Genomic DNA, 23,061 nt, shown 5'->3' on the forward strand with positions numbered 1-23,061 from the left:
GAAGTATACCGTGTGCGTACCCAATAAAATACGTGTATATAATGTAATAAAAAGAACATTATAACATCGTATTGAACACTGAAAAGACAATAAGAGTATAATGGGGATTTTCTAAACCGAAAATCATCAATTTATTTGCTCCACAGGACTGTATGCGCAAAATAGAAGGGAAAATATAAATCTTATTCTACTTCCATAATAAAGATGAAGATTACATCCTATATATCCCTTCCACGGTTCATCTACACACTGGAAAAGCAAAAAAGTGCAACACCTCCTCTCCTAATGAAAGGAGGGCGTAGAACTCTGGACCTGAAAAACATGCCCAACAACAACAACCATGCAGCACTAGCTAGTGCTACAATTAAAGACACACATAATTTCACTGACGGACGCATAAAAAACAAACATACATTGTAGTAATTCAAATCAGTAGTTCTTAATAGGAAGGGTTATTACGGTCATCACGATCAGTAGTGTTTTTATTATAATAGTTTGGATTCTGAGGGTCATCATCATCGTTACCGGCCATGCCAAACGTACTTTTGACAGCATCAGTAGCACCTTGTGTCATTTGCTTCACTTTCTCCCCTGTCTGATGAAGAATCCCACCGGTCTTCTCCTTGGTTTCATATGTTTTCTCGCGAGTCTTTCCGGCAGCCTCAGAGCCCTTTTCTTTTGTGGTCTCGGCTGCCTCCGAAGCCTTCTGTTTGGCTGCCTCCGCTGCGCTCTGGGTTTTCTCCTTGGTTGCTTGTGTAGTCTCATAGGTCTTGTCCTTTGCCCCTTGAGCTGTCTGATTGGCCTTTTCTTTTGCTTCTCGTGCCTTCTCCTCCATTGACCGCTTCATCTCCTCCGTCTTCTCCTGAAAATGTCGCATATCAAGAATTAAATGTTTGTCCATTTCAGCCTCATCTCTAAGCTTTTCATCAATTGTTTTATAATTAATAAGCTCTTCTCTATTGCATAACCATGATTGGACAATCTTTATTAGCTTACTACGTATGCAAGCAATGAAGCAACCATATCTTATTACTAGTAATAGGAGGCTGGTGTTTGGAGGATGCTGACGTCCAAAATGCTTGGACGTCAACCCAGTAAAATAAAATATTATATATATATATATATATCATAGTATAGATATCTAACATCAGTTAATATATTATTATTTAATGACCGGTGGTGTGTATTCTATGCTAAGCAACCACACGATAAAAAGAAAACAGTAGGTGTTTTATAACAAATTTTTGTATAGATGTGTATATATATATATATATATATATATGATCATGCAATGTGCATATTGAAAAAGTTGTAGTACCCGACTTCGGCCCCTGGCTTCACCAGCTCTGTAATTCTGCTCATGAGATGCCATTTTCTTCTCGTCTGATCTTCAAGAAGGTACTGAAATTAGCTAACTAGCTTCGATCTGTTTTGTAGACTGATAAGATTTTATTCGATGCCTTTGAAATGATGGAGGTGTTCGTATAGTGGTTTTGATCTTTATATGAATGCATGTGAGCTTAGGAATTGACACGCGTTCTATTTTGCGACACGTGTCTAGGACGTGCCTCGCTTTGGTTAAGGAATAGCGTGAGTTTTGCTGCATCGGTAACTTTTGGGAGGATAAAAAACGGATGACTCAGCCTACGCCATGTTGACACGTGTTGGTTCCGACAACCCAAAGCCACGCGTTGGATAAGAGTCTACACGTTGGTTTAGGTGCAGTCAATTGCCTTGCAATTAGCCAAGTTCCAAATGATTCTAATATATGATTAGAAATGAGTTTAATTATTGTATACTTCGATAAAAATTAGAAATGAGTTTATAAGTAGTACATGTTATATCTCCCTTTCCTATTATATATATATATATAGCTTACGTTTGTTCATGTATAGATTGGAAAGAAAAAATTCAGATTGTTAAAATATAATTGATAATTAAGTAATATATACATATATAAAAGCGAGTTGATAATTAAATATTTCAGGCTTTTTATTTTTTATTTTTTGTTTTTTTGAGAATGGAGACGAGTATTCGGTTCATTGACCTTTTTACGTAATTGCTCATTTTATTAGAATATGATTTTCTAAAGTTTCTTTACTTTTCCTCGTCTATTATTCTGCTTTCCTTTTTTTTTTTTTTTTGGGGGGGTGAAAATTAAGTCGGCTTTCCCTTACATCTAATATATACATACGTATGTGTAGTTGATGAAAGAGTCCAATTGCATTAGAAATGCAACGTGGCAAAAGTTGCTGATCGATCAGCGAAACACGTAGGTTGTATATAGTTTTTTTTTTTTTTTTTTTTTTTTTAAACTTATATATAATTAAAAGGAATAATAAATTGAAAAAATTAAGATATAGTGAGAACTAGTAGCTAACTTAAGTAGGTATATACGTACCTTAACTAAGAGCCCTATCATATGGAAACAATAGGATTCAAATAAGCGATAAGAATTTTTGTTTTCAAACTATATATATATATATATATATATTAAGCGCTAACTTGATGGATATATACGCATATAAACAAATTTAGTTGCAGCTACGAGTACGAAAAACACGACACAAATTAAACATCCATTATAATGGGTGGATTTTTGCAAGAAATTAATTTAACGTAGGCAATTATAACATGTTGGCACAAGGTCATGTCTCCGGAGTTTATGCCAATGGATTCTGTATTATTTCTTGACCGAGTAACATGTTTGAAACATTCCTACGTACCAAATTCCCAGCTGACAAATTAAGTGATAAGCCATATTAATCGCATACCGTACGGTGCTAAGGGATGAGAATTATAACAGACGGTGAACACCTATATATAACCTCCTTTGCATCCGAGGTCTTGCACTGCCAATCTCTTCAGACCTCCAAAACTTTACGATATCTGGCTCATTATTATAATTATTATTATTATTATTCAATATATTGTTAACACAAAAAACTAGCGTAAGAATGTCAAGATCACAAGGTCAGGACTTGGCTTACCAGGCCGGCGAAATCACCGGTCAAGCTCAGGTGATATGTGATCACTGCTTTTTTTATTATATAGTTTGATTAATGTAATTAATATTTGTGATATGTTTTAATATTTGTAATTTATATGAGCAGATGAAGAAGGATGAGTTTATGAATCAGTCATCAAATCCATCTCAATCTTCCCAAAACGCTTCTGACATCAAGGAGCAAGCCACCCACTTCCTTCAACAGGCAATTACAGCAATATAAAATTCAAATAGACATATATAAATTTATAATACTATAAACCAAATTGTTAATTTCACTTACGTACGTCCTCTTCCGTATGGGTGTGAATAATTTTGATTATTTAATTAATTGCAGACCGGGGAGCAAATGAAGAACATGGCACAAGGAGCAGCTGAGGCAGTGAAGAACACACTGGGAATGAACGCAGACAACAACCCCACCAGCCGTGGCAGCGGTGGCACTAACAATCCAAGCCACCCAAGCAACCCAAGCACTAGGATTTAATCATCAACTTGGTAGTACTGCTACTACTACGTACTCAGATCATGATCATGCATAATGAATTAATTATGATTTTATATGAACTTTAATTTGTCATATCTTCTTTTCTTAGAGAGATTTGATTTTGTAATAAAAGACAAGGCAACCCAAGTGTGTTGTAGTCATTTTCCACGTGGCAAGGACTAAGGATATATATGTTGTGATCTCATCCATAAAATCAATTCAAACAAGAGTGGGGTCACCCGCTGTCTTCTAATACTCTACAAATTATCTTTATTCTATATTCTCTTAGCATACCAAAAAAAACTCTTCAATTCTCTTAATTTATATATATATATATAGAGAGAACTTGAACTTATATATATATAAATACATATATTTTCAAAGTTCAAGTTCTCTCTTAGCTTTTTTTGCTAAACATTAATTGATTGGAGAATGAGAATCGACATTATTATGTGGTTGAACAAATGGTAAATGAAACATATTGTTCAAAAACGAGATATGTCAAATTAACACCAATGTTCAAATGGGGATAGATCATTAGCAAAATAATTGTGAAACATTGAAATATTTAAACCTTTGATATTATAAAAAAACAAATGAACACCAAAAATAATTAATCAATTGATATACTTTACAAAGAATATTTCATCTAGCTAGATCTCTAAAGTTTTCACTGATTTCAATTTTACCTTTTAAATTTTAAAAATTATAACTAATCAACACCTTTAATTGATGAAATTGTATTAAAAAAACTTGAAGGGAAAGTTGATAATATTTTTTAAATTAAAATATCAAATTGCATTTAAATCAAACATTGAAAAAGGTAGATGAATCAAATCTATTTTATATAAAGTCAATTAACAGTTTAGAACAAACTTCTTATAACCAATATTATTTATTAGATGAAACACTATTAATAACACTAATTATTGACTAATACTTTGCTTTTTATATGGTCAAAATTAATTAGAATTTTGTTTGGCTTCATTGGTATACCTTCTCATATTTACATCTATGAAATTTTGGATTGGAAACACCACATCTCTCCTCCTCTTTAATATAAAAATTGTTGCAATGACCAAAAAGAAATAATAATAATTAGGATTTAGGACTAAATTCTTAGACCAAAAAAGGGCGAACTGCATTAAGTTAAAATAGTATCCTAGCCTGGCACTTAAAAGCAAAATAACTTAAAATTTTCTTTTCCATATGGTCTAGTATTTCATAATTAATTTTTTGTTTTTAATACCATTAAAACTATTTGTTCACAATGAAACAGAAAAGTTCCATGAAATAAAAGGGTAAATCAGCATATGACCATATTGGGGAAAAAGGAGAAGGAAGAGGATACACTTGTCCGATGCATTAGGAATTAATGCGAACGTCTATGAAAATGAAAAGAAATCATTTCATTGGATCCTCTGAAAAAAAAAAAAAAAAATTGGAATTGCGATGAGAAGAACAATAACATTTGCAATGTGAATGCTATTTTGATATTTACTATTTTTAAATTTTGACATTACTATAAACCTTACATGGCTCAACGTGAATGCTATTTTAATATTTGCTATTTTTTAAATTTGGCATTGCTATAAATCTTATAATGGCTCAATATCAAATTTTAGTATTGAAGTTCAGATAGTATATATTAAAATATAATATTATCAAATTATAAATATTATTAAATGGTTATTAGATTCATTTTTACTATTTAAAAAAAATTGTGATATTTAAATATTAAATATAATAAACTTTATACTATAATGGGCTCATTATTAAAATTCGACGATAGCAAATAAAATGCAAAATTTAGTAACAAAAATGATGTCGGCAAAATTTAGAGTTTTCTAAAAATTTGCCAATTGAAATTGTAGCAAGAAGGTGCTACTATGTCACATTTTGGCAATGGAATGCCAAAATGGCATGTCAAACCGCGTCATCAGATCAATCACAACCAAGACTAGCCAATCTCCACGGATCAAATAAAAGACCGGTTCAAGATTCACACCGTAAGACCTTACAACAGACCGCACCAAATTATGGCTTATGAAGCAGAGGGCCTGAGGAGTGAGATCCAACGCTTCTTCTTCTTCTGCTTCGCCAGAGCTATTCGTACACACAGTACAAAAGCCTTACAAGGCATGGTTTGGACTTTGGAAGCTGGGTACGTTTAGAAATTCTATTCTCTCCTTCTTCGTTTTTTTTTAATTCAGTGAGAAAATAGAGAGATAAAACCAGTAATTTGCAGAGATAGAGAGCGAACAAGAATCAGAATGTCTCTAACAGGAGTAAAAATGTCCGAGGATGTCTGGTTAACTTGTCTCACTCATGCATTGTCCACTGAAACCGAAGAGATCATGGGCCTTCTTCTTGGTGATATCGAGGTTAATCTATAACCCCCATCCGTTTTCATTGTCTTTTTCAACTTGTTTGATTATTTATGCGCCTTTTGGGTCTTTTTTTTTTTTTTTTAAATTGTATTAATTTCCTCTCGAGTATGTGATTGCTTGATGGGTTTTGTACTTGTGCTGGAGTTGGAGCTGAATTAATTTGATTTTTGTGCGTTTTAGAATTTTCTTTTTCGTTTATGTACGAGTTTGTAAAATTTTGGTTATGAAACAAAATTTTCGTAGGTTTTGTTTGAATTGGGCTTTAGAGCCTCTGTGGTGTGCTCATGAGGAATTTCAAACAAATATAAGATAGGTTAGTTTGTCCATGGTGTCTCACATTGTTAAATAATTTGTGGGATCAGGGAAATTGACCATCCAGCTTAGTCTGTGGTTTGCCAGTTTCCCATGTGTCGTTGACAGTGGATTCATTCAAGACTTAATAGGATTCTTTTTGTGCTATGCCACATTTCTTTAGAGGTGGCTAGCCTTGAAAGCTGAAAAGCGCTTGATGGTGCACAATTTTTGAAGCATGCCGCAAATTGCCAAAACATGATTTCAAAAGTGAATTAGCTTATCTTTTTGGATGAAAATTTGTGCCCAACTACTCATAGCAGCTTGGTGTATATATCAATATTGTTGTATTCAATGACTGTACTGTTGCTTGATAAATTTTACTTCTGTAGATATGAGAGTGATGTCATTCTCATGTTGTGGATTTGTACTTTTTTTTTTTTTTTTTTGGGGGGGGGGGGTGGGTTTAGATTTTCAGATTGTCTTCTTCTTTTTTCCTGAAATAAATTTTAATTTCGTGGTCATAGTTTTCACATTTGATTTTGGGAATTTCAGTACTCAAAAAATGGGGGTGCGACTGCTTTAATTTGGGGAGCATCACCTCAGACACGATCAGATCGAAGAAAGGACCGTGTGGAGACCAATCCTGAACAGTTGGCTGCTGCATCAGCTCAGGCTGAAATATCCTTGACTCTTGTTCTAGTGCTTAAGTGTTCCGTTTGACATCTTTATGTGTATATCTGCCATATTTCATTTCTTCTTTTTTCTTAGATTGTTCAACATTTACATTCCAAAAATATTGGATTATATAGCTAGTTGTTCCTGTTTAGACTTCATGCTATTTGCATGTTGTGACTTGTATTAGCTTGCATCAATTGTTTGTGTAAAAGTTGCTGGTCATGTTGTGTAATTAACTTTATAGCACAGAATGACAACTGCAACTGGAAGAACCACTAGAGTGATTGGGTGGTACCATTCACATCCTCATATTACAGTTCTTCCTTCTCATGTTGGTGAGTAATTTTCAACTACCATTTTGTCTGACATTTTATTTGATCAGTGTCGCTCATTGTTGAATCGCATTATATCTGATGTGACCTTGAATTTAAGAACATCAGAAAGAAACAAGATCCAGTGCAAGTTCATAAAGAAGTTAGATTTAACTTAACTGAGGATGACATTGTGTATGTGTGTTTTTTTGTAAGTGTCTAATTTATGCTGGTCTTGCTTTCTTGTTATATATACCTCTCCTTGCTTTTCATGACCAGATAGAATCTTTAGTTGGTGGACAAGTTATCCTACTTAGTTGCTAGAAACTAACATCTAAAACTACTTTCTACTTTCTTCAGATGTGAGGACTCAGGCAATGTATCAACTTCTAGATTCTGGGTTTATAGGGCTGATCTTTTCCTGCTTTAGTGAAGATATAAACAAGGTTTGTGTCAAGCGCATTTCAGTGCAGTAGCCTTCTAAAGAGTTCATAGTCACATTTTGCTAATTCCAGGTTGGAAGGATCCAAGTCATTGCTTTTCAATCCTCAGATGGGAAGCAGCATAACATGTCAAGGCCTCTTTCTTTATCACCCATTAATAAGAGTTCAATAATAGATCTGGAGTCATCTTTAAGTTCCTCAGAAAATGCATCAGTAAGATCTGGCACTGCAAAGGTAGAAAGTTCTGAACAGGACACTGGTGATTCAAGAAATGTTGGAGTTATCAAGGTACAGTCTTTAGTTTTAACGATGCATCTGCTTAGATTATTGCTCTATCTCAGAGTATCTCTTCCTGAACTAGCACGTATAATCCATTCATCCATGTTTGACTAAAGTGAACAAAATATTTTCTTAGTCCATAAGTTTCTAAATGATGTTTTTCTAAAATTTATCTATAAGAAGTTGCATACTTATAGGCAAAACAAGTTACTGCTTAGAATTAAGCATAAATTACTACTAACTAGCATCAATGAAAAGGAGAGGAAAAAGGACTAAAGATGTAATTAGTTGAGTTAATTTACTTTTATCTTGTGCTGCTTTCACCATGCAAATAATTTGACTGAAAATACAGTGGTTGGCACTTGCTCATTAAATGAATTAATAAATAGATGTTATTCTAAAAATCTTAGTGGGACCTAGCTGATGTCTGTCTTTGTTAGTGCGGGAACAGCCTCTAACTTACTGGAGGAATGCCCAAGTCAATAAGCCTATGTTGTTAGAAAAGCTTTTTTTCCATGCGTATATTCTTGTTTGGATGATACAATTTTCATGATTGCTTTCTGCCATGTCTAATTATTTATGATTGATTAGGGTGGGGGAAGGTCTTCAGACTTGGGGGGTTTTTTTGCTAATGCTGATGCAAACTATATAGAAAGAGAAAGGACAGGAGGAAACTACAGTGCTGACAATTCAAATAACATGATTGCTGACATAGATCCCATGGATATGTCAGAAAGCATGCAAGAAGCAATGCATCGTTCCAATTTGGACATGAGGTATACATGAGTATGTACTTGATCACTTTCGAATCTTTTAGGATGTTTTTCTTTCTTTTTTCAAGATGTGGTGTTCTATCTACTATCATTACAATGAAATGCTGGTGTCACTTTATGTTGTTGCTGACGAGCTTGAAGCTTAAGCATTTAGATGAGAAACACTTCTTATTCTCAATTGATACACCTAGAATCATTCTTCTTTGACACACCCATGCTTTTTGGATTTTTTTGAGCAATGCTCTTTCCTGAAGTCTATTTTACTCAATAAATTCTTGGAGTTCCTCATTTAAAATTATGTGTAGACTAAAGTTTGCGAAAATTTGTCATCCTGGTGCATTTCCCTTTTTTTAGCTTGTCTTACACCTTCAGATTTCTACCTATGTTCTCCCTCCGAAATGTTATTACTACAATGGAAAGTGAAAGGAGAATCTTTGCATCAAACATTCTAGATAACAGAGTGAATGTGAAGTAAAAGTTTAGTTTATTAAGTTACTATTCTGACTAATGAACATATAAACATTGCGAAATGAATTCCAGAAAGGTAGAACAGCCAAAAACCTCAATTCTACATGTCAACGAGCAATTAATATAACTAATTGAACTTCTGTCCATATCCCTGTCACAACTTCCAGAAGCTGGTTTGATTTCATAATATGCCGTCTGCATTTGTAATTCCGAAAATTTCTCGTCTAATTACGGATGTCTTTGTTGGTGACATAGATATAAATTTGATATGAAAGTGAAGGAATATGAATTATTTATTTATTATTATTTTTTTTAATAATAAATAACTTACAGTGGATTTCCTTGAGAATATTTATGTTTGTGGTGCTTATGGACCTGTGTGCTTTATGACAATCCTTATTAGTTTAATTTGATTTTTACTTGTTTAGGGGTCTGATTTTTTATGTTTACCTTTACAGCTTTTTTTCCTTTTTCTATATATGTTTTGATTTATGCAATCCGTCTATCTATTAATTTTCAATTACATCTCATATGGGTCCTCAAAGGCTACTCTTAACCTAAAACCTAGAATTGCTTTCATTTGCTGACAGTGGTGCAGAGTATGTCAGGAAAGAAGTTCCCCTTCATGTTCTGCCAACCTCATCTCTTATTAAGCTTGATTCACCTTTAATGTCATTTACGGATTTGCAACATGTAATATTTGAAGAGGAACGGGCAGCATATAACCAAGCCATAGGACAAAATTTGAGGTGATAAAATGATTTAATGTACTGCAAACCAATTATGTCATTCTTTATACTAACTTTCTGTACCTTTTACTCAGGGACACAAAAATGCATCCACTTACTTTCGTACATCATACGTCAACATATCAGGCTTCCATGTGCAAATTAATTGAATATTGGTTAGAATCAAATGACAACATCCATATTAGTACTTATGTGGTTAACATTTTTCTATGTACTTACCTTCTGTCGAATGTATGCAGCTTAAGTCCTGCTATAAATGCACTCCAGGATCGGATAAGGGAGAATGAAACTCGGGTATAAACCATGTTAAATACATTATTTTTCATAAATATTTAAGGATGCTACAACGATCTCGGAAAGTTTTCCTGTTTCATGGAATTACAATTATAAAATTGCAATTTTTGTTTTTGAGCTCAAGCCATATAAAATTTACAACCTGAGAGTCTTATTTTAGGTTGAAATTTCTTTTTACATTCTCTTGCAAAGTTCTATGCTTCAGTAGCATGTGGAACATTGTTTGATTTTCGATACATCTTTGCTTTCATCTCATCAGTCAGAATCAGTAAACAATCAATTCTGACAGACAGTTAAAAAACATACTCTGCCTAGTTTATAAATATAGATTATCTGTAATATAAACTCTTTATGGACTGAGTGCTTTTGCTGAAGCAGTTAGCATTGCTAAATGATGAAGCCAAGCATTTAGAGACTGAGGCTCTCAGAGTTGGCGAGCCAAGTTCCAGATCTCCTCGCCAAGTTTCATCTCATGGTCTCCGAGGAAGTGCTTCAGTTGGTCATAGGGATTTGTATAGTCCAGCTGAATCCATAGGTCCAAGGACTGTTTCTAGTCCTGGTAGCCGGAGCAGAAGAGGGACAGAGTGAAATCTCAATGCATGCTATAATGTTTGGATTAGCTTTTGGGTTATGGTGTTGGTTTACAAAATCTAGTTTTACAGGATGTCATGCCTGGTGTGAAATATGTTGGAAAACAGCATCAGGTATGGTCCCCATGAGTTTTATTTTAAGTGTTTCACAGTGATCTATCGGCAAATATGGCATTTGTTTGGTTCAAAATCTGTATTTTTGGTGTTGGATTGAATAGAAAATCATCATTGTCTACTGTATTTGCGATCAAGGATGTATGCAACAAAGTGGCCAAATGTATTAAACATTAAAATTTGCTTTATTATGCTTCAAGGGGACACATTACAGTGGAATTTTGGATTGGTGGCATTTCAAAATAGTTAATAAATTGCAGGAGAGAGGATTTGAGAAGTTTAGGCTATGGAGCATGGAAATTGATTCCAGGTAGAATTGGATGTTGGGCCTCTGATGGCCCAATATTGTTGTTCAGCTTAAGGAAACCCAAATCAATTAACTGCGCTTTAGGATAACGTCAGGATCCATTTATTTGTTTTTAAATATGCTTAATCTTATCTGATAAGAAAACTGACTATATGTATAATATTCCTATTTTCTTTTTTTAATAATTCACCGAATTTATAAACTATTAAAAATTTATATTTTTTATTATTCGAACTTGTACTTTCATTGGTATGCATAGGGGTGCTTTACCCTGCAGTACTCGCCTCGTCTATAATATTCGTACTTAAGTTATAAGAAACTGATAATATGTATATGATATTCCTATATGAAGTTTTTATATATATATATATAAATATGTATTTTTGGTAAATGAAGGTTTTGGAAATGTTATGGTCTGAACATGAGAGTAGCATACTGGGGCATTCTTTTCGGTGGTTAATATATGTATGGCACATCTAAGAAAGCTTACAAAATATAGAATCCAGTACTTGAAAACTGATTTAATAATTTTAAAAAAGAATAAAGTGATGTGGAAACCAAGGAAACCCAAAACATCATCTGTTTTCCAAATTCATTATTATAATATATATAAAATGTGAACAAATTAATAATAAAAAAGAAAAATAAAGCAGGTATCAGATAGATGGTTGTGGAGTGGAGTAGTAGGATTTTTTATTTTTTTTAATTTATGGAAAAAGAAAAAAAAAAAGAAAGAAAGAAAAGAAAAGAAAGAGAGAAAAGAAAAGAAAGAGAGAAATAAAAATAGGAGGAGGAGCAGGAAGGGAGAAGCAGAAAGAAGAAAACAAACAAAAAAAAAGAGAATATTTAAGTTGGTCGTAGTCATGCATGGAATGGAATGGAAGCGGTTCCCGAGGAGAATCGAATCAGCACACTTCTCTTTGCTCTTCTTTACAGTTTGCCTCTCACTTTCCTTTACCCTTCCCCAAGAGAATGGAGGCCAGATCTAATTCATCTTCTCTCTCTCTCTCTCTCTCTCTTTCTCTCTTTCTTATATATATATATATATATGTATATAATGTTTATATTTCTTTAGAGAGACAAAGACACTGATAAAGCCTAAATCCCCTTTAATCTCAGTGTGAGAGAGAGAGAGAGAGAGAGAGAGAGAGAGAGAGATTTTTGGAATAGCAGCCGCAGCAAACAAAAGAAAAAGGAAAAATAAAAAAGATGGTCAAAATGCTCAAACCATACCTCGAAGACTACTTGTTATTCCCATCATCAATTTCAATTTATATTTTTGCTTTATTGAAACTCACCATTTTTACCTTTCTTTTTCTGTTTTTTCCCAATTTTTATTTTTATTTTTTTTAATTTTTTTTATTTTCTTTTGTGTCTAAGACCTCCTAGCTCTTTTTAAACTATATCTACAGTACCCATAAACATACAAAAAAAAAAATAATAATAATAATAATAAAAATGAATGTAAAATTAAAAAAATTAAAAAAAAATTATTATTTACTTTTGTAAAAATTGAGAAAATTCAAGTATCTATATAATTCACTTGACTTGTGTGCAAAGTTGTGGAACTTAAGTAGGAATAAAGGAGAATATTCATATTTGTAAAGCACCACCAATTTTTCCCATAAATTGACTGTCTATTTTGCTGATTCTCATCCCTCTCAAAGTAAAAATTTGAAAGAGACTTGACCCGTAGCTGGGCCTGGATATATACATAAGTGGGCCGGCTAGGGGGCTTTCTGTCTAGAATATGCTTTGTACCGTAGCCAGCATTGCTGACTAGGATTCCACATTGTCCAATAAAATGCAGCCAGCTAGGCTTCTCTAAAATTGAAAAACTTTAAGGTGGGACAAGTGCCACGTTTTAGTGGATGGGGGTCCCAATTCATTAGTCCAAAACGAAATGCATGCGATGGTCAAACGGCCTTTCTAAGGTTCATGTTTCACTTGATTAATTGAGTTGATATGTTGTGAGGAGAGGCTACAGAATCCCAATCTTCTTTTTGTGGGTCTGGATTTGTTGGGTAGGTTGGGCATGCAAATTTTGGTCAACCTAGTTCAGCGTCTCTCTCTTATACTTAAATAATTTTAATTAACTACTCTTCCACTTAGCCAACATTACTAATTTTGTGTTACATATATATATATATATATATATTTATATATAGTTAAGTATTTCTAGAAGCACAGCGTAGCTACCTATAAGCAGCCTTAATTAAGGTTAAGGTAATGTTATTATGTACAGTACACGTCAGGGATTAATTTACACATAATTAATTAATATTTATATCCCTAACTTTATTGTATAATTGGACAGTCTATCAGTATATATTATAATATGGTATGCATGGAGTTGAGGATGATGATGATGATGATGATTATGTACTTTTTTTTTTTTTTTTTTTGATAATGTGATTATGTACTTGTGATGATCACGTTAAAAGAGAATGGTGTACTAGTAGATAGTGAATGGATACGATCAAAGGGCAAAGTATGCCATTCAAAATTCGAATTTTATTTTTTTATTTTTAAAAATTCGAATAAATAAAAAAAAAAAGAAAAAAAAGAAAAAAGAAAAACAGACTTTGGAATCGTTGCTGCTGGGAGTAGTAAGTTTCCTTTATCTCTTTAACTTTCCTTTAGAGAGATTTTAAGTGATTACAATTATCAAGGTTGGCAATTGAAGAACACGAAAAAGTAGGTTTCACGGCCCTCCATTTATTCCCTTTTTCACAGCCTCTAAGCTTGTATATAAGCACCCCCATTATCACACATTTCCCTTCACCATTAATTCTCTTCATCTTCTTCACCCATACGCAGCCCAACAAAACAAACACATTTATCTATATCTCAAGTACCCTTTCTTCAGGTTAGTTTCTTTCACTACTTCTTCATTTACATACATATATACATATATATATATATATATATATAGTAATTCTCTTATCAAACAAATTTTTGTCAACCAAAACATAGACAACGTTACACAACATGTAACATGTTTTTGATGATAAATCTATGAAACCTGATAAGAGAAAAATTATGTATATGTATATATAATGCATGCATGTTATATTATATATTATATATTATATGTATATACATTTGATACTTGGCATTAACGTCACTAGCATTTTCAGGTTAAGTAGTGCAGAAAATATGAGCAGGCCAGGAGATTGGAACTGCAGGTCTTGCCAGCACCTCAACTTCCAGAGGCGGGAGTCGTGCCAGCGATGCGGAGACCCCAAGTCTGGTGACTTCGGCGGGGGGTTCGGAGGAAGAGGAGGATCATCATTCGGGTTTACTGGGTCTGATGTCCGACCGGGCGACTGGTACTGCAGTGCAGGCAACTGTGGAGCCCACAACTTTGCGAGCCGCTCCAGCTGCTTCAAGTGCGGTGCATTCAAGGACGACGGAGCTGGAGGTTATGATTGTGATATGCCGCGCTCCGGCCGGGGTTTTGGTTTAGGGGGCGGCGGAGGCAGCGGTCGACCTGGATGGAAATCTGGCGACTGGATTTGCACCAGGTATACACCCACTGTTCCACATCCATATATATATATATATATAAATAATTTAGAGCAGCTTTACTTTAGCGTATAAAGATATGAATCCCCCTTTTTTTGACTGCTTTTACTATCATATATAGCTAGCTGATACTTTTAGAATCTTCCTCATGATCATATCATATGTCTACGTGGCAATATATATTTGTACACACACACACACACACAGAGATATATATATATATATATATATATATATGTATAATTGAATGCAAATTTGGAAATGCAGGTCGGGATGCAACGAGCACAACTTTGCTAGCAGAATTGAGTGCTTTAGATGCAATGCTCCCAGGGACTCGTACTAGACAACATCTTTATTATCCAATTTTGGGTATGTCGTCGTTTTAAGCACTTTAAATTTTAATTTTTTTGGAATTCAGTTGGTTTGGTTAGTTTACTGACTAGGAAAAATCAATCTTGAAAGAAAGTTTTTACGATATATATATATTTTCCTTTTGTTGCAGGCCAATTATATATTAGCGAGAGATATGGAGTACTATTGCTAGTGAGCGCGGTTTCATGATGATCATTAATTGTTTTGGGGTGTGAAACATTGGTTTTAAGAAGCCATGTTCACATAATTAAAAATCGTTATATATATATATATATGTTATGTGTGCCTGGCAATATTTTTGTTAGGTTAATTTCCCATAAAATTTATATTAAAAAGGAATGGATGTAGTTTTTGGTGCTTTCGATTTATCCAATGTTAATGTCTTTGTGTTAATTAAAGCGTTTGTTTATTGTACTCTGCATGCATTGCTTTTTTAAATGAAATTGATTCCTTCCTCCTTTTTCATTGCTTCAAATATTTATGTATATATAATCATGAGCTTATGAACTTCAAGAAGATGCTCTCTCTCTCTCTCTCTCTATATATATATATATATATATACATATTTGATGGGACTAATAGCATCTAAAACTGAAGGAAGGCTTATACTTAATCTGTTGGAGTGGTCCACAGAAATACATGTTCTGAGACGGGATCAGACTTTAATTAATAAAGCTACTGACTCATATATATAATGTAATTAAATATAGTAATTAGAACTTTAGAACAAATATTGAGTTATAAATTTGCCAATTAATTAAGGGACCACTCTTTCAACTTTACGAACACATGCAAAAGCAAAAGAATGATTGGTAAAGATTCAAGCAATTTTAATTATTTTCGAGTAAGTAGGTACTTAATTCAAACTTCATCAAAGATCTAATTTGGTTGTGACATATATATTTTGATGTATCCAAGCATATATACAATGGTCTAAATCTTTATGATTTTAGAAAAGAGTAAGGCGCAAGTCATGCAAAGATATAACTAGAAAACAAAAAATAGCGAACTTGCTATTTACGCAGTTAAAGCGCGCCATTGATTTTCTTTAGCAAGAAGAAAAAAATATTTAACCATCTTCTATTATTATTATTTTTGCTAGAAAATATAACATTGCATATATGTAAGTTACACTGAAGAAGTTGATGATTTATCAATAAAATAAACTAAAGTAGTAAAGGACACAAGTAGTACTCCATCATGATTTAAGTGAAAGAGATTGCCTTGGATTCCCTTCATTGACCTCGTGTATGTACCCTTGGAAAGTAAATATATTTGTTGTGGGATTCAAAAGTAATTGTCTCTTAGCACTACTCCATTATACAATGTATATATATATATATATATACACACACACACACACACTTTAAAGCAAGATTCTGGTCTTTTAGGATTACAAGCTTTTTTATATGTTACTTCAAATTATCTATTATGTTGGTCAAAGGTTGCTTTGTAGCTAGTAACTTAACATTAATATGGCATGCCATTTGGGTCCCAACTTGTCCTCCAGCTTCTTTTAGTGGTTTTATCCATTCAAAATAAAAAGAATAAAGACATGTAAGCATGCGCTTGATAGACAAAACATTCCAACTAAAGGACATTTTGAAAAACTTTTTGTGACCTTAATTTTTTTCTCTAAGATTTTGTTGGGATGGATAATTTGACATTTAGTCTCTTCTGTCTGATGACATTTTTCTTTTTCTTTTTATTACAGAATAAAACACTGTGAGTTAAATGTTGTTTAATTTTATTATTGTGTTAATTATATTTTAGTCAAAATTTAACCAAACAGTATAATCTAAGTAATTTAATTAAATCACAGTAAGAGGAACCAATAGTTTTTAGTCACAAATTTTCATGACTAACAAACATTTTGTATTTTCATCAAAAAAATAAATAAATAAACATTTTGTATTGTAATGCACAAAATTTTTCGGTCACTAAATTATGGTGTCGGCTCGAACTTCACACCAGCCCATACTGAGACTTAAAATTGGGCAAGCCCATTTTCTTCCCCTAACTAATTTGAGCTAGGATGGATTGGGCTATAGGGCCATGGTAAAACCCACTTTCTAGCCCAATCTAATCGAGAGAATATTTCTCCATTGCTTATATTTCTAGTACCTTCGTCAGAAAAAACATGTTGCAAAAACTTCCATTCAACCCAAAAAAAAAAATAAAAAGGGTTGCAAAGCTTCCTCACGCGTTTTTTATTTAAAAAATTATTGCACATTTTTCTTGTGAAATTAGGTGAAATTAGCGACTCATACTCTTTTGGTTGGAAAAAAAAGAGCGTATGTTTAATATTATAATTTAGAGACTGTACAACTTGGAACAAATTTTGAAAAGTTGAATATCTTCCAAGTTAGCTTACCAAAATCATATTAGAAAAAATAAAGTTAGCCATGCGTAAGTTTTAGTAATTTATATCTTTATTTTTTTTAATCTATTTGAGTAATTTACATCTTAATTTTTTTAAATCTATTTTAATTGTTATTGAATTTTGTAAACCTAAAACCTAACAGAACAGGAGACAGAGTTCAATCCCCATCAGGAAAGGAGACGTAATTTATTTTTAGTTTTTATTCTTAAAAAAAAAAAAAAAAATTAACAAACAAACAAACAAACAAAAGAATAAAAATAAATTCTGGGCCCAACTAATCCTCTTCCAGCTGTAGCAGTATATTTCAATTGTCACCCTACAACTTAGAAGTTAACGGCCGTGTGTAACTTCGAACTTTGGCTCTCTGCTGAGTGATGGGGTTTAAGAAACAACTGTCGGGTTTGGGTTTTCATTTTCAATCACAGTTTGCTTCCTGATTTTACAAAGACTTCAACTTTCTGAAGCTTTTTTGGGTCCACTTTTCTGCTTCCTTTGGTCTCCTCAAGGTTCAAAGATTTCATGGCTGCCTGTAAGTTTCTTTATTTTGTATTTTGAAGATTTGGTCTTCCTTGGAATGATTTTGTCATATTGGGGGCAATGGGAATTTTGAGGGATTGGGTTTTCTGGGTATGAAGGAACCCCACAAATTGTTACCTTTTCCACTCAATGTATGCTATATTTATTGATTTATTAAAGTCAGTATTAAAAATTACATTTTTCTTTTTTAAAATTGTTAAAAGTTTCTCCTTTGCCCATGCTTGATTTGCAGTAAGTTCTGTGGTTTCGTTGCACCATCGACTTCTTTTCCTTATACGAATTAAATCATTATAGTTTCAAAGCATGGATAGAAAATATATGTTCAATATGTTAATGAAGGAATTTGTTGTAAGACTATATACTTAGGTCCTGTCATTTCTGATACAATTTATGCCACAGGTAACTTAGGGACATTAAATATAAAAATTTCTAACCTGAACTTTGGTAGAAGAAGAGCTGGGTCCTTACAATTTTACAACATGAGGACTTCAGCAGGGCAAAGACCACTACAATATGCAGGTTGCATAATATCAAGATCATCAAAGAGATTGTTGAGCGTTTGCAGGGGTTCATCATTAGAAACTCTGTGTAAGTTGTCTCTGTTTTTTTGTTCTTTCTTGCCTAATCCATCAAATGAAATTATGTTATCAAAATACTACCATTGCTTAACGAATGTAGAAAAATATTCTTGACTCTCAAGAAGTCAAAGTGTCTATCATGTGGCTAGGCCATTACCATCTCAATATGTGTAACATCATCTGATGAACAAACGCAGATACGGTGTGATTTGATTCCCCTTGTCAAAGGATTCTACAAAGTGTATGAAAAAACAAATAAACAACTAGTACTACAGGTTCAATACCGAAATTTATTTTATCATAAAGATAATGAAATTCCTCAATCCAGATAATAATAAAGGAGTGACAAAAACATCTAACTTACTGTGTTTTGCTTCTGCAAAACTAAAACTTTACCTTTGCTTATATCTATGTGCTTTGATTGGTTATGTAACAGCTGCTACAACTTTAGAAGACAGTTCTGAAGAGAATAAATATTCTGGTTCCAGAAGCCAGCTCATTCCAAATTTTGATGAGGTAAGTTTGCTAATCATTGTCACATGTCGGTATTATTAAATCTGACTTGCAATATCGTTGCTTTTTACCTTTTGTTACCATCAATATATCTTTATTGAGGAGATCCAATTTTGCCATTTATATGCTTTTGGATTTTTTATTTATTTATTTATTTTTTTTATAGCATGGTATCATTTACTATGTTTTGAGCATTAAAATGAAGAGAAAAACCTAAATTTCTTTCCATTTAGAATTGAATTCATTTGGCTACTAGGGAACAACTAAACGTGTTTCTCTAAAATAAAGTTGTTGGTAAAATCTTGTGTAGATATAACCTCTATGTAACTGACTACTGCATCTTTTAATTTCTTAGTTGTCTGTGTGTTATGCAATCTCCTGCCGGTTATTGTGTGAGTTAGGTTAATGTCAAATTGTTGCAATCAATAAGTACTTTCCATTATTTTTTTTCTATTGTGGTGGAAAATACTGGGAGGGTTAGTTACCTGTTATTGCTATTGCGTGAACATGTGCAACAAACCATCTTTTGGACTTGCATAGGATTCTTTATGACATCTATGGCATGTCCTTTAAACCCTCGGGTTTCATGTATTCCATCTTTTGTTACTTCATGTGATAGAAGCTTGTGGTTTTAGTTTCAATTTGAGTTTGAAATGAATAATAATATTAATTTTGTTTGCAGGTAGAATCTCTCCTGACAAAAATATGTGACACAACTTCAATTGCAGAGTTTGAATTAAAAGTAAGCAGTGCTAACAAGTATCATTATTCCTTCTTTTTTCCTTTTTGAACTTACGAAAGTGAAGTGCAAATATATCTTCAATTCCAAGCTTAAATGTTGGAGTTTGTCCTTTTTGTTTTGCTTGTTTTTCTTACTATAAATCATTCCTGTTTGAATTATTATGTCTATCTCCAACTATCACCAGCTTGGGGGGTTCCAGTTGCATTTGTTGAGGGACTTGACTGGAAAAATCAGTACTGCACCAATCCCAAGTCCTGTTCCTGTCAGTGCAAGTACAACAGCTGAAGAACCGGCTTCAAATGGGTCTGTTTCTTCAGAATCGTTAGCTATAATGAAGCCGCCAACTTCTTCAAGGGATATCCAAACTATGCTAGATAATCCGGCAGATGAAGGTTTGGTGATAATTCGGTCTCCAAGGGTAAGAACCCTAAATATAAATGCTTCTAATGTCCTGGAAAATCTGGGTACTAAAACCATATATGGGTTCAGGTAGGGTTTTTTAGGAGATCTCGGACCATAAAGGGGAAGCGTGCTCCACCGCCATGTCAGGAGGTACTCCTTATTAGGAATTTTATTTATTTTTGAGGAATTATTTTACAGAATTTCCAACCTGCAATTATTGCAAACTTAAGAATATTTGGATTTGACATAAAAGTGAATTATTTCCCTTTGATATTTCATAGTATTTGAAATGAATCTTTTAAAAGATAATATTTCCTGGTTTCTTTTGTAGATGACTTGAACTCTTTTGTTGATGAACTTATTTGCTGTTTCTTTATTTTATTTGAATAAGTTGTTCGAATGAAAATGCAATTGCTTTTTAATAAGCCCACCTTAAAAGATGACTTGGTTAAACTAGGTTTATGTGAATGTCAACATTTGGAAAATATCATGTGATGTTGTCCGATAACTTCCGAGATGCCTGTTTAGTCCACAGAGGTTTAACACATCCATTCAATCTATTAAACTTTTGCTTTTCATGCTAAGCAAAGTTGGAAATCATGGACACCATATTCAGTTTTTTCCTGGCTAAGTCTGAAATATGCCGATGCATATGATTTTCTCTGTTATATAATTCAACAGAAGCAAGTAGTGGAGGAGGGCAAAGTGATCTGCTTTGTAGAACAGCTTGGAGGAGAGCTCCCAATTGAGGTTTGTGTCTTGACAAAGTTTTTCATTTTTGTATGTGTGTGTGGGGCATAAAAATGTGCTATTTGCTCAAACTCTTTCATCTTTTGGTTTTTCTCTCATTTACGTTATGTGGGGTACATTTTATTGATCATTTCATGGTTTCTTTTCCAGTCTGATGTAACTGGGGAGGTGATCAAGATCCTAGTAGAGGATGGTGGTAAGTGTGGTCTTGTTTTTCTTGCTTTCTTTTTCTTTTGCCTCACCCATATCTTCATCTCTCAATGTCGTTGCTCTTTTATGCTTAACAGATCCTGTTGGATATAACGACGCTCTCATTGCCATTCTACCCTCATTTCCCGGGATTAAGCTTCAATAGATTATCGGGATGATGTTGTTTGATTTACACTTTGTGGAAGAGAACTCTTTTTCGAGATTGGTTTATTCATTACTGCAACACCATCGAACACTAATATATTGCTAGCTATATATTTTATGCCATTTGTACCTAAATGTTTGGAAAATATTTATTATAACTGGAAATTATAATAAATTTTCACTCTTAATTTTTCTTCTTTTTATCCCTTCTCATGTTCTTTCCAATTGATTAACGCTTGGATCCCAGGAAAAGCTTTACCTTATGTAAAAGAAAACGGTGGATGAAATATACGAAAATGAGTGAATAAAATCATTTTTATAGTGAATTAAAGAGCTGTCCCCATCAATGTCTCGTTATGTGTAGCCAAGAGACATGATTGTTATATTTTCTTGCTCTATGTCTATGCCAAAAGACGTCACCTTTAAGTTAATATTTGGATCACAGCAATAAATTATAAAACTCTTCCTTGAAAAAGTTATAAAACTCAATAAACTTGAATTCTTAATTAAAAGAAAGATATATTTGCATATTTAATACATTAGAAGATAACTTGATATGAATCTCATTTAAATCAAATAAAACGCGTCGTATGATTATCTTTTTCGCATTATGAATATCTGATGTTTCATATTTTCCTTATGTTTTAGGCAAAAAATAAATAAAAATAAAAGAAAAAGAATGTAAGTGTTACAATTAGTATAATTTGTTTTTTTTTTTTTTTGATACGAAAAATAGAAATCATATAATATTTTATTATAAACGTTTTAGTTATTGATCAAACATAAACTCTTTTTGTATTAGTTTGGGTTATAAATAATTTTATTTTAATTTATTATTTATGTTATCAAATATAGAGAATTAGAGGAAGTAGTCGAGTAAAGAATTATACAAATATTAACACATGATAATATTTTTAAAGACTCTATGTTGGAAAAAACTTTAAACCTAAGGAGGAGTATTTAACCTCCTATATATATATATATATATATATTCTCATATAAATATGCATAGGAAGGTTATATATATTCTCATATAAATATGCATAGGAAGGTTTGGGAGGCTTATAAATGTATATTAAGAATTATCTCAAAAATGCTAAAATTCAAAATACAAAATATATATATACATATATATATATATATATATATATATATATATAGACTATGTCTATGATACGGACGGTCCGTATTTAGACCCTGAAATGAATGGTGTTATCATCAATACTTTCTCTGTGTATGAATATTGACGACGGCTCATCAAGATCCGTGATCTACATGTGAATCGTCCATACACCGTATTCCTCCTCCCATAAAAAAAAAAAAAAATGTTTTGGGAATATTAGTGATGATGTTGTTTGGACTACAACTACTACAGGTGTTGGTGTTAGTGTTATAGAGAAGACGAAGTCCTATTTGCAAGGGTCTATGTCCAGAAAATGCATGCCACTTGCAAAGAACCAGTCTGAATACACCACCTGCATTAATACTTGCACCATACCTTGCCAAACCATACCTTGCCAATCACATGCTCTCAACCTTAATATATAATATCATTTTCTTTGCCAAAATATATATAAAATCCTATTGTATTGGCCAATTATTAATTGTTCTTCTCATTAATTTGGCAGATATATGTATCAAAGAGGTGGAAAGCTGCTTTAAATTTGACAAGAATTATGTATTGGACTTTAATAAGAGATCATATAACACCCTATCAATTA

At 32.9% G+C, this 23,061-nt stretch overlaps 5 protein-coding genes across 5 annotated transcripts; 4 read left to right on the forward strand and 1 right to left on the reverse strand.

Moving 5' to 3' along the window:
* Positions 1–164: 164 nt before the first annotated feature.
* Positions 165–1,478, reverse strand: LOC107406767 (late embryogenesis abundant protein D-7). The gene is made up of 2 exons (XM_016013958.4): positions 1,319–1,478; positions 165–862 (listed from the first exon to the last, which is right to left on the reverse strand). Exons 1-2 carry the CDS (start codon positions 1,370–1,372, stop codon positions 440–442), a joined length of 477 nt encoding a protein of 158 aa, XP_015869444.1. The 5' UTR covers positions 1,373–1,478; the 3' UTR covers positions 165–439.
* A 1,364-nt stretch (positions 1,479–2,842) lies between these two features.
* On the forward strand, positions 2,843–3,749 carry LOC107406768 (late embryogenesis abundant protein 2). Its single transcript, XM_016013959.4, has 3 exons — positions 2,843–3,020; positions 3,114–3,212; positions 3,345–3,749. Exons 1-3 carry the CDS (start codon positions 2,958–2,960, stop codon positions 3,492–3,494), a joined length of 312 nt encoding a protein of 103 aa, XP_015869445.1. The 5' UTR covers positions 2,843–2,957; the 3' UTR covers positions 3,495–3,749.
* A 1,675-nt stretch (positions 3,750–5,424) lies between these two features.
* LOC107405760 (uncharacterized) lies at positions 5,425–11,062 on the forward strand. Its single transcript, XM_048466674.2, has 11 exons — positions 5,425–5,658; positions 5,743–5,878; positions 6,731–6,856; positions 7,101–7,188; positions 7,525–7,610; positions 7,680–7,895; positions 8,478–8,662; positions 9,718–9,876; positions 9,951–10,031; positions 10,116–10,170; positions 10,549–11,062. Exons 1-11 carry the CDS (start codon positions 5,534–5,536, stop codon positions 10,756–10,758), a joined length of 1,467 nt encoding a protein of 488 aa, XP_048322631.2. The 5' UTR covers positions 5,425–5,533; the 3' UTR covers positions 10,759–11,062.
* A 2,831-nt stretch (positions 11,063–13,893) lies between these two features.
* Positions 13,894–15,541, forward strand: LOC107405763 (uncharacterized). The gene is made up of 4 exons (XM_016012851.4): positions 13,894–14,050; positions 14,322–14,708; positions 14,977–15,078; positions 15,212–15,541. The coding sequence occupies exons 2-3, from the start codon at positions 14,341–14,343 to the stop codon at positions 15,050–15,052; spliced, it is 444 nt and encodes a 147-aa protein (XP_015868337.1). The 5' UTR covers positions 13,894–14,050; positions 14,322–14,340; the 3' UTR covers positions 15,053–15,078; positions 15,212–15,541.
* A 2,210-nt stretch (positions 15,542–17,751) lies between these two features.
* On the forward strand, positions 17,752–21,541 carry LOC107405761 (uncharacterized). The gene is made up of 9 exons (XM_016012849.4): positions 17,752–17,993; positions 18,401–18,589; positions 19,016–19,095; positions 19,775–19,834; positions 20,019–20,252; positions 20,324–20,386; positions 20,918–20,986; positions 21,137–21,182; positions 21,274–21,541. The coding sequence occupies exons 1-9, from the start codon at positions 17,984–17,986 to the stop codon at positions 21,339–21,341; spliced, it is 819 nt and encodes a 272-aa protein (XP_015868335.2). The 5' UTR covers positions 17,752–17,983; the 3' UTR covers positions 21,342–21,541.
* The last annotated feature ends 1,520 nt before the right edge of the window (positions 21,542–23,061 follow it).

Source organism: Ziziphus jujuba, chromosome 1 (genome assembly GCF_031755915.1).
Source record: "Ziziphus jujuba cultivar Dongzao chromosome 1, ASM3175591v1".
Lineage (NCBI taxonomy): Eukaryota > Viridiplantae > Streptophyta > Magnoliopsida > Rosales > Rhamnaceae > Ziziphus > Ziziphus jujuba.

Excerpts from the sequence above, each read along its gene's own strand:
- LOC107406767 (XM_016013958.4), bottom strand. The coding sequence starts at position 1,372 with ATGGCATCTCATGAGCAGAATTACAGAGCTGGTGAAGCCAGGGGCCGA. Across the intron at positions 863-1,318 it reads AAGCCAGGGGCCGAAGTCGG|GAGAAGACGGAGGAGATGAA; the intron begins GTACTACAACTT and ends CGACATTTTCAG.
- LOC107406768 (XM_016013959.4), top strand. The coding sequence starts at position 2,958 with ATGTCAAGATCACAAGGTCAGGACTTGGCTTACCAGGCCGGCGAAATC. Across the intron at positions 3,021-3,113 it reads AAATCACCGGTCAAGCTCAG|ATGAAGAAGGATGAGTTTAT; the intron begins GTGATATGTGAT and ends TTATATGAGCAG. Across the intron at positions 3,213-3,344 it reads CCACCCACTTCCTTCAACAG|ACCGGGGAGCAAATGAAGAA; the intron begins GCAATTACAGCA and ends AATTAATTGCAG.
- LOC107405760 (XM_048466674.2), top strand. The coding sequence starts at position 5,534 with ATGGCTTATGAAGCAGAGGGCCTGAGGAGTGAGATCCAACGCTTCTTC. Across the intron at positions 7,611-7,679 it reads TTAGTGAAGATATAAACAAG|GTTGGAAGGATCCAAGTCAT; the intron begins GTTTGTGTCAAG and ends TGCTAATTCCAG. Across the intron at positions 10,032-10,115 it reads TGCAAATTAATTGAATATTG|CTTAAGTCCTGCTATAAATG; the intron begins GTTAGAATCAAA and ends GAATGTATGCAG.
- LOC107405763 (XM_016012851.4), top strand. The coding sequence starts at position 14,341 with ATGAGCAGGCCAGGAGATTGGAACTGCAGGTCTTGCCAGCACCTCAAC. Across the intron at positions 14,709-14,976 it reads GGCGACTGGATTTGCACCAG|GTCGGGATGCAACGAGCACA; the intron begins GTATACACCCAC and ends TTGGAAATGCAG.
- LOC107405761 (XM_016012849.4), top strand. Across the intron at positions 18,590-19,015 it reads TTCATCATTAGAAACTCTGT|CTGCTACAACTTTAGAAGAC; the intron begins GTAAGTTGTCTC and ends GTTATGTAACAG. Across the intron at positions 21,183-21,273 it reads GATCCTAGTAGAGGATGGTG|ATCCTGTTGGATATAACGAC; the intron begins GTAAGTGTGGTC and ends TATGCTTAACAG.